Below are 10,800 nucleotides of genomic sequence, written 5' to 3'. Positions count from 1 at the left end.
CAAACTTTATTTTCACTAGCAACAGATACAGCAGAATGTTGCTCCCATAAAAAAAAAAAAAAGACAAAAGTTTTATTGTACAGTTAATAAAAGTTTTTATGGACAGTTCAGATTCAAAACAACTGCATTTCATAACATTATTCATTACAGAACACACTTTTAAAAACAATATACACAAAAAACAACAGTTTAATTCCATATACAGTTAAAAGGAAACTTCTCATCTCTTTAAAGTTCTTGAAGTTTGCTGTGGAGACATAAGAATAATATTAATTTTTCTTTTTTTTTTTTAAATCCAAATACATAGAAAATAATCCAACCTTTGCTCAATGGTTTTGTTGGATGGATAGTAGACTTGAAATGAAAAACCACTTCTTGGGAAAGAGCCCTTGTTTAGAGATTACAAAAAATCAAATCAAATCACAGGACTGAAAATTCGTATTTAGCGTTCCCAAATTGGAGCTCTGCATACCGGGTTGACGCAGATGCAGTCGGAGTGGGTGATGTTGAAGGGGTCGTACTTGTCCGCAAAGACCACGACGTCGGGGATGGGGTACAGGCGCAGGGTGTAGTCGTACGCCCAAAACACGGGGGTGACGTGCAGAGGCAGCGGGGCCAGGTGGGCCTGGGACAGGGTGGTCCGCACGAACTGGCAAAGCATCACAATCAATAATGAATGGATGAATGAATTCATTTTATGTATCGGTATAAAGAAAGACGACTGACGTGGTTGGGGATATCCAAGTTGGTGTTGGGCAAGCTCACGCAGTTTCTGCACATTTTGTTGACCAAGTCCTCCCGGATGATGATGATCTCCTGGGTGCAGTATTGGATCCTGATTTGAAATACGATATATATATATATTGAACCATAACCACGTTTACATAGCCGTGTGAATGTTTTTAAATTCAGGTTTTGAGAGCATTTCCACATTTAATATTTTGTTGCCCTGTAAGCGATTTTTAATTTCATTTTATTTATATATTTTGTCATTTGTATTTTTTCTCCCTTTTTACATGTTTTATTTGTATTGGTATCTTTTTCATCATGTAAAGCACATTACGCGTTACCTTGTGTGTGAAATACGCTAAATAAAATTTGCTTTCCTAATGTGAAATGCCATAGATGCGCTATCAAAACTAGCATCAATGTTGGAGTAATCATAAACCTTTACATTACATGCAGACATCAGTGACGACAATACTTGTGTATATTCTTTATCCTTCGCAGTGCTAAATGAATGGCCTTACTAATTGCATTACTTTGGTTTTAGCTATTAATTAGCTATTATTACCGCAATTCCGGGCCTACAGAGCGCACCTGGTTACAAGCCTCACTGAGTACATTTGTCAAGGAAATACCATTTGGTACACACATACGCCGTAGCTGCCGCAAGTGCCCGCATTGAAACACGAGATATTTACAAAGAAAGACTGTACGCAGATTTTAACGCTAGCACAGCCGCACGTGCTAACAGGGCTGGTTTAAAAAAAAAAAAAAAAAAAAAAAAATTCAATGGTAAAAATCACTGAGACACGGCAGTAACACGCAAGCGCAGCGCTAACAGGGCCAGACCTGTAAAAGTCACTTTCTCGGCACATATATTCGGTCTCAATTTTACCTTTTCCGCTCGAGTGCCCCCCCCCTTGTGGCCATCATTAAAAAATGCACAAATTAGCTGCATCACCTCATAAACCGCAGCGTGTGAAAAAAGCCGCGGCTTATAGGCCAGAAATTGTGGTACAAAGAAAGACGGTACACAGTAAGCGGTTAACGCTAATGCGGCGCTAACGCTAGCAGCGCGCTAAAGCTAGTCAGGCCGGTTAAAATAAAACTTACTGGTAAGTATCACTGAAATGCGCCAGTAACATGGAAGCAACATGCTAGCACAGCGTTACCCCTAGCATAGCGCTAACAGGGCCGGTAAAAGTCACTTCCTCGGCGCATATATTCCACCGGTCTCACTCAACTTTTCTGCTCAAGTGCCCCCTTCCGGCCGTTAGAAAAAATGCACAAAATTCGCTGCATCACCGCATAAACAGCAGGGTTGAAAGCGTGTGAAAAAAGCCGCGGCTTATAGGCCAGAAATTGTGGTACAAAGAAAGACGGTACACAGTAAGCGGTTAACGCTAATGCGGCGCTAACGCTAGCAGAACGCTAAAGCTAGTAAGGCCGGTTAAAATAAAACTTACTGGTAAATATCACTGAAACACGCCAGTAACACGGCAGCAACACGCTAGCACAGCTTTACTGCTAGCGCAGCGCTAACGGGGCCGGTAAAAGTCGCTTTCTCGGCGCATACATTCCACCGGTCTCGCTCAACCTTTGCGCTCGAGTGCCCCCTTGCGGCCGTTAGGGGAAAAAAAAAAAAGCACAAATTTGCTGCATCACCGCATAAACCGCAAGGGTTGAAAGCGTGTGGAAAATAGTCACGGCTTACAGGTCGGAAATTACGGCCCTTTTTTTTTTTTTTTTTGGTCGATGTATAACTTGTGTTGTATATCCCGAATTTTCCGTCGACAGTTGGCACGAGTACGCCGCACGTTTACCTGCATGGGTTGGTGGTGAACACGGAGAAAGGAACCTTCTCTCTGAACTCCTCAGTGATGTAATCAGCCAGTGGAGGTCTGCGGGCCACATAAATCCACATTTGTCCATTTCCTGGACGCTTTGGCATTCACATGTGCCCCCCCTCCCCTCCCATCCAAACAGATTGAGATGATTTATTTTGAATTATTAATATTACCGCGGCAGCATGGCGCCTGGGCCTGGATCTTCGGGGCCGGGAACAAACACGAAACGGCTACTGTAGGGAAAAGAAGAGGACAGAAACAGTGAAATAATACATGTAAATAATAAAAAGATGGTACGTGCATCTATCCTCTTACTTGTTGTGTATGTTGGGATGTGCACATATGCTGTCAGCTAGCAATTTGAGCGACTCTAAAAGGAAAACGATATTGATGTGAAATGCTTTTGTAACTGAAACGTTGAAGAACTAACCTTTAAGCGATCTGACGTGACTTTTCCCGTACGGGACAGAAGAGAAGTTTCCACAGAAGACGAAACAGGTGGGAGGCACTTCGGCGTAGCCTGACCACGACCCAGGAAAATTCCCGACGTGAATGTTTGCGTTTTTGGGAGCGGAGGAGGCGGAGCACCCACCTGAGAACATCAGGTTGAGCTTCTCCATCACTTCCACGCTGTCCAGCCACACGTCAGAAACCAGGACAAACATGGCCCCCTCGTTCTCCTCCTCCAGCTGCTTGAGCTTGGCCGACGCCTTCACCGACGTCGTGGACGGCCCGCCGAAGAAGTTCACGTTGCCGAAGTAGGCCCTGGCGGCGCAAGAGGGGGTCCCGGCAACCCGTCAGGACGTGGGACGCTCTCGGCACGTCGTCGTCACTGGGCTAAGCTCACTTATGGGGGGAATTTTGCTTCCATTTAAGCTCGGGGTGTTGATAAAGCGCAACAAGAGTGTAATCATTCGAAAAATGAGCAGGAATTATTGAATTATTTGATGTTTTATGGGTGTAGAGGCGCCACGGGGGAGCAGCTGCTTAGATTGTTGGGCTCACAGACCTGAGGACAAATTTAATTCTATACCTCGTGGCCGACGAAGGTTCTACCGGCGGCGCGCCAAACCCGTTGACGTGGAACACCGAGTCCTCGTACCGGCCTGAAAGAAACAAGGTCGGTCGAAATCGTTAGCTTGGGAGAGGGGCCCATTACAGTGGACCCTTAAAGGGTGAAAGGTCATTTCATCTGAGATGGACCATTGCGATATTGATAAGTGGATATCCGTTATCATTCCAGTTAGCAAGGCATCCTTGAGAGGAAAAAAAAAAACAAAAAAAAAAAACCGAAAGGAGAGAAATGTTGCTCTTTACTTAGAATGGAAATACACATCGTATCCCAACTGGTGGACAAATGTAAAATAACCATTCATAAAACATGAAGGACACCATATTTTCAATACAGTATTTCTTGTCACTTGGAATAAATTTAATAACTTAGTTTTGTGTAGCAAAACATTCTTTGAACAATTAGTGAAAGCAATTGATTCTCTCTGGGGTGCAAACACCTTATTTTAGTTTTTTATGTAAATAATGTTGACATTTTCATGTATTATGTTTTTAAATGCACGTGCATTGTTTTCAAAGTCTGTTTGGACACCCTAAACCAAGGGTGTCAAAGTCATTTATTTTTTTCCCCCACGGGCCACATCGTTGTTCCGGTTTCCCTCACAGGGCCGTCATGACTGTGGAACAAAAATATTTAATCATCTCCTCATATTTACATCATCAATTTATGAACTAGTTTTGGAATCAGAAATCAAGGGTAATGTGTTTTCCCAACTATTTACATTTGGTAACACAAAAATGCTAGTAATATCTCAACTTTATCATTTATGACAGATGACAATTTGAAATTTTATATAATGGAAATTTACACTCTAGATTTGGCTCTGCGGGCCACATAAAATCATGTGGTGGGGGGCCAGATCTGGCGTCCCGGGCCTTGGGTTTGACACCAGTGCCCTACATCAATTTCAAGGACCATAATTCCCGGCCTCCAGAGCACACCTGGTTATAAGCCTCACCCAGTACATTTGCAAGGAAATACCATTTGGTACATACATATGCCGCACATGTGTAAAGGCCGCAAGTGCCCACATTTAAACACCAGATATTTACAAAGACGGTACACAGAGTTTAACTCTAGCGCTGCCGCGCTAATGCTAGTACTAGCGCCACTGTGCTAACAGGGCCCGTTAAAAAAAAAAAATACTGGTAAAAATCACTGAGACACGGCAGTAACATGCTAGCGCTAGTGCTAACGGACCCGGACCGGTAAAAGTCACTTCTTCGGCACGTATATTCCACCGGTCTCACTCTTCCCTTTTCCGCTCGAGTGCCCCCTTGCGGCTGTTAGAAAAAAAAAAAATGCACAAATTAGCCGCATTACCTCATAAGCCGCAGGGTTGAAAGCGTGTGAAAAAAGTTGCGGCTCATAGGCCAGAAATTACGGTATATATTAAAAAAATATATATTATTTTGGTTTTCAAACTCTATATTGCAGATTTTCACTTATTGTGTGTTTGTAACAAACACGATGGAGGGTGGTTTACTGTACACACACAAGCAAACCCATTTTCTAGGTTTTGAAGAATATTTTGCTTGAAATTGTAGGTTGGATCCACCCCCTGTTGACTTTTAGGACACTATTTACTTACTTCTTACTTACTTACTCACTACTTCCTACCTACTACTACAACAACTCATGTATTTACAGCAATAGCAAGTATTGATTGATCTTACCCTCAGCCAGGACGAAAGTGCATTCAGTGTAAAGGCCGTTGTGAAACTGGTGGCTTCTGAGTTAAAGCAAATAACTTGAGACTTTATCAATTCAGGTATTAAAAAAAATATATAGATGAAAGGATATTGCTTTGGACATATTGAGCTCGACTGTTCCCGTTGGATCTTCCAGGTAGAATTTCCCCTTAAAAAAAAAAAAAAAACAACAACAACAATAAAGGGGCAATTTAGACGCACGACCAGGTCGACGTTTCCTTGTGATCCGAAGTGGACCAAAACGCACGTGGCCTGCTTCTGCCTCACCTCTTTTAGTTGCGTGATCATGCCCAGTACGATCACACCTCCCAGTTTGGAAGTGCTGCCGAGTAAAGCTTCGACAGTCTTCAGCTGGATCACATGAGCGAGAGAGAGACAGAAAAAAAAAAAAAAAAAAAGAAAATGTCTGCTGGTCACATGACGAAAGCAGAATAAAACTAGGAGGAACGTATTCACTACTTATGATCAACTGAGCGACGTAACAAGAATCTTGAATTAAAATGGACACATTTGATTGAGAGCGAATTAACTCCCACATTGCATTCAATTGTGACAGGAGCTGGAACAAATGAAGTCATCCCAGTTTACAATCTGCGCACGGGCGGTTGTACGGCAGTCGTTGGAAGACCGAACGCATAATACACATAATAGATAAAGCATCACGGAGACAGGAACGATGGATTATTATGTCGGAACGAGTAAGAGATCTCTGTGTACCGTCTTTCTTTGTAAATATCTCGTGTTTCAATGTGGGCACTTGCGGCTTTTACACGGGTGTGCCGTATGGATGTACCAAATGTTATTTCCTTTACAAATGTACGGGGTGAGGCTTATAATCACATGCGCTATGTAGGCCGGAATTACGGTAATTATTTGTAAAAATAACAGAACACATTTGGACTGTTAATATTGATTTGTGACAATAAGAAATTTGGGCACACACTTTCCACCTAAAAGCAAAGATATAATGAAAAAAAACCCAAAACAAAACAAAACAAAACAAGATACCTGAAATTTGTTTTGATTCGGCACTACAGCAGCTCCGATGACAGGCGGGGTGAACAGCTCATGTCGACGTGTGCGCTGGCAACAAAGACATAAAAAAAGGAAATATTCACAAATACTGTACCACACGAGAGGAACGGAAGGAAAACCCAACCTGCTGCAAGATCGTGTAGCGCTCCCGAAAAAGTTCCGCCTTGTCTCTGGCGACACCGCACAGACTCGGAGCAGGATGGTTGGTCAAATGGACGCTGAGAACAACACGAGCCGGATCTGTTCATCGTGTCACTGGTCTTATTTTCCCGCCGTCTTTCACTGTCCCACTTTACAGTTCAACATGAACAAGAAAGAGAAAACGACGACGTTTACTTACGGGACAAACTTTTTCCGCTCCGCGTTGTAAATGTATCTGGGCACGTCGAACGCTCCGATGATGTTGAAAATGTTATTTCTGGAAATGAGTTTTCAAATCGTGAGAAATTGTCACATTCTAAATAGCACAAAGACACATTGTGTCGCTCCACGGCGTCACGTCGGAGCTACTTACGCGGCCTCGTCGGAGGATTGAGAGCAGTCCTCCACTGCGTTTTCCACCACCGCTAGCTCGATCATGCTAGAAGACACTTTCGGAAGACCACCATCACATACAGGAGACTACAATTGGGGCTGAGCGATAAGGCCTTCAAATAAAAGTGTTTTTTTTTTTTTTTTTCAAAAATCCAATAAATCCAAGATCCTACTTGACACTATCTCCACCCTTCCGCTTATAGAAAAAGCAATGACAACAACTTTCTTCAAAACACCTTTGGCTACTTAGTTTTCCCCCTTCTGGCATTTGATTTACTTCCATCCATCCAATATCCAAGCTGCTTATCCTCACAAGGGTCACAGGAGAGCTGGAGTCGAAGCCACACAGCTTCACGCGAAAGGCGGACAACACCCTGAACTGGTCGCCAGTCAGTCGCAGGGCAGATATCGACACCATCACTGAGCGGGAATCGAGCCCACGCTCCCCGCACCAAAGTCAGGCGTGTGTACCACTACACCATCAGTGACCTGATTTACTTCCACTGATATCAAAAAAAGCCTTGAAACAAGTTTAATTTCAATATTTTTTTTTCTTTACAGTACGTACTTCTTTTTGGAAAAATGTCAAAAATTCAACAATTTAACATAATAAATACGATTTTGTCAAACTGAGTTGTACGAAGCAAACACTAAGTAAATTTACAGGTTGGAAGGACATACATCAGGTCAAAAGTTTCTGAATCACTGCAGTGTGTGTATTGTACAAATGGGTCACATACTGTATTTCTATCATTTTCAGAGCAATTGACCCCTCCGTACAGGGCACTTAGCCACGCCTCCTGAAGTGACGTCACGCCACGTGCGCTCACGTAAGACAAACAGAAAAATGGCAAATACAATACAATACATTCTGAACTGAGAGAGACGCCATGCTTCTGATTTCATTCAATCATTCACAAGTAGCAATGTTTTGCTAGTGAAGAACGTCTCATTCATTTATACGAGACGTGTATTAAAAATCAAATTTAGGGCATATCTTCGTGCAAACACAGTCTGGTTAAGCTTCTGGCCGCGAGCCAGCAAGAAATCGATACGTTTGTGCAGTCCGATCATCGCTAAATATCGCTCAACAAAGAATAATTGTGTCAATCGTTCACACGCAGCAGTGTTATGCTAGCGAAGAACTTCGAATTCATTTATACGAGACATGTATTGAAAATCAAATATAGGGCATACCTTCGTGCAAACACATGTGTTCCGGTTGATATTAGATGGATTTAGTTGATGATGCGGTCTTCCACAAAGTTTGATCCATCGAAGGCATTTTTCGTACTGGGTCTTCGGTTTTGGAAAGGGTACGAATCGAACTCCACCAACTAGCCTTTCAGGATACCTGTCGTCACTATTACAAAGTCCGTGACTACACCTCTTAACCATTTTTTTTGTTAAATGACCCAAATACGCGATAAAACGCTAACTAAACCTATACTGGACCATGCAATGTTGTCTGAGAAAATGGCGGGAGCAAAAACGGGCTTTGGTCTATGCAGATCTCTGGCCTCTGATTGGTCAGTGACGCGGATTGCGCAATATCCACGGAGGGGTCAATTGACTGTGACTGCCTTCCGGTGTGACGGTCTGAGCGCTCCCCCGTGCTGAAAAGTTTCCTTGAGATTAATGCGCATGCGTGACTAACAGGAGAACTCTGGGTACGTAGCAGACGCTTACTGGGAGATCACCCAGTCTCATAGCCCCCCTTCTTGTACATAGAGGGGGCTAACATACGTTATATCCTAACCGTAACCTTAAAACAAAAATTTAGACATATATGCACGTTCACTGTGTTTGTCTTTCTGACACGTCCATAGCGAAAATGAATATATATAATGCCTCAGTGGTAAGCAAAGGTCAATAAAGACACAGACCAGAATGCCAATATGGCAACACTGACTGTGCTTTTGTCAAATAAGTCCTTTCGGTTCTACGTATGGAAACTGCTAAAATGAAGCAATCGTCACGACAAATAAAATCGGATCTGGCCCAGCCCTAAATCAAAGTTCATAGATAATGTACAACAATAACAAAAAAAAAGCACTCACATGGTTGCTTCTCAACAGCATCTAGCACTCTTTCGATTACGTCATCCAGCTCAGAGGTTTTGACAGGCTGCAGGACCTCCACCAGGTACTTGCTGGCCTCACTTGGACGGGATTCGAACAAGACAGGAAAATTAGCAACATTTAGCTTTGACAAAATGCGCAATAGCTTCGCTTAGCCTGAGTGTATATTTCAGGACATTTGATACTAATAAGTCTACTCTTTATGTTTGATGTTAATAATTATCCCCCCCTTTTTTTTTTGGTCCTACCCTGACCCAGTTCACCGAATAAATGATTTGTTTTCTACACGATACAAGAGCAATAATAAACACATTGTTAAATAGTCCATTGACAGTGTCAATGAAAAATCTTCGTTGTGGAAATGAAAATTCGATACTTTGGATCGTGTGATAGAAGTGAAGTGAACCTTCAATAAAATGTCATTTTAAGGAGTTAGGTGTGGAAAATGACCAATTAAAAAGAGCAAAAGGCCCTTGGAAAGCGATCCAAGCCTCTCTCTGGTGATAAATGACTTGTTATGGTCATTGATAAACGTCGCCAACAGAAAAGACAACTTTTATCGTTACAACAGCGGCTAAAATAACATACTTAAAACGAGAAACGAGTTGGTTATACATACGGTCGGAGAATGAGCCCCCGCATTTTGAAGGCAGTCACAACTCGGAACTTCGTTTTCCCGGCGGCATCCATCTTTGTTGACTTCTGGGCAACTCTCTCAAGCCTTGGCGCCAAATGTTTTACTTCCGCATAGTTCTTGTCGTCACTTCCTCAACAAAATAAAGTCGATAGACTACTGACAAAACAATTCTGTTCACACATTGCAATAAAATCACGTGGGGGAAAAAGTGCATTCATGTTTCAAAGTGACATGTAAAGCCTCACTTATGTTACGTTATCGTCTATTTTATTTTATTTATATGTTATTTACTCGGTATTGCTCGTTGACTAACTACCTGTATTTTATTTTTGTAACTTTATAACGGAAACGTTAACTTTGGTGAATGTTAGGGTTTTTTAAATTAGTTTTTAAAAATTCAACATTTTTAATACCTGCAAGGGGACCACATAAGTTTTCACACATAAAAAAGAACACAATTCTTTTTATTGTATTTTCTAATTCTTTAGTCTAAATAATTCAATATCTTTAATTTTGTATTATATATTTTATTCCTAATAATTAAAAAGTATATTTCACCTTACATGTCATTTTCTTTTGCTTATCCACAAAAACTTTCATGGTAAAGTGACAACTCCGGCAGGGGAAATTTAGCTTTATTACATTTTAAATTATTTTCACTACACAATCTTGAGTAACATTATTTTTTTAAAAAAAATGTCAAATCCTGAATCTTTTTAAGACACACGGGGGAGGTATTGTTCCATTTTAACCACGCGTTATGTAAACTGGAGATGACCCACTCCCCCCCAACCCCCCCCCCCCCCGCCGCCATGCGTTGCCTTTGAAATTTGAGAGATATTAAGTGTATGTCTGTGCTTGACAAGGTGTGAATGAAAATATTTAAAAATAAACTGCACAAATTAGAATTGTCTGCCCCTTTTGGTCACCTGTGGCGCCACTGGGTCGACAATATACTTCAAAAAACGTAAGCAAAAATGTCAATATTTTCCCAAAGTTTAAACATGTGGGTCAATTTGACCTTATATATTAATGTTATACTGTAACAGGATGTAAAAAATAAAACTACTTACCAATTCCACAAAATTACTTGAGTTAAATTGAACTTATCTTAAAAATATTAAACATATATACAGCATGAAAAACACTAGAATAC

At 41.6% G+C, this 10,800-nt stretch overlaps 1 protein-coding gene across 2 annotated transcripts; it reads right to left on the bottom strand.

Annotated features, from left to right (window-relative positions):
- Positions 1-108: 108 nt before the first annotated feature.
- Positions 109-9,739, bottom strand: pole2 (polymerase (DNA directed), epsilon 2). Of its 2 annotated transcripts, XM_061844946.1 has the most exons (19): positions 9,627-9,739; positions 8,987-9,087; positions 6,907-6,982; positions 6,733-6,810; positions 6,517-6,610; positions 6,366-6,440; positions 5,625-5,708; positions 5,449-5,505; positions 5,322-5,370; positions 3,607-3,679; positions 3,166-3,338; positions 3,004-3,093; positions 2,889-2,943; positions 2,747-2,806; positions 2,550-2,627; positions 727-835; positions 473-649; positions 321-388; positions 109-247 (listed from the first exon to the last, which is right to left on the bottom strand). In XM_061844946.1, exons 1-19 carry the CDS (start codon positions 9,695-9,697, stop codon positions 229-231), a joined length of 1,587 nt encoding a protein of 528 aa, XP_061700930.1. In that variant the 5' UTR covers positions 9,698-9,739; the 3' UTR covers positions 109-228. The 2 variants fall into 2 exon arrangements, with proteins under 2 accessions (XP_061700930.1, XP_061700929.1); XM_061844945.1 differs by lacking the exon at positions 109-247 and having other exon boundaries at positions 290-388.
- Between the last annotated feature and the right edge of the window lie 1,061 nt (positions 9,740-10,800).

The sequence above is a fragment of the Syngnathoides biaculeatus genome, chromosome 15, assembly GCF_019802595.1.
Source record: "Syngnathoides biaculeatus isolate LvHL_M chromosome 15, ASM1980259v1, whole genome shotgun sequence".
Classification (NCBI taxonomy): domain Eukaryota; kingdom Metazoa; phylum Chordata; class Actinopteri; order Syngnathiformes; family Syngnathidae; genus Syngnathoides; species Syngnathoides biaculeatus.
Note: the sequence above shows the minus strand (reverse complement) of the source record. Positions and strands in the feature narration are given on the sequence as shown.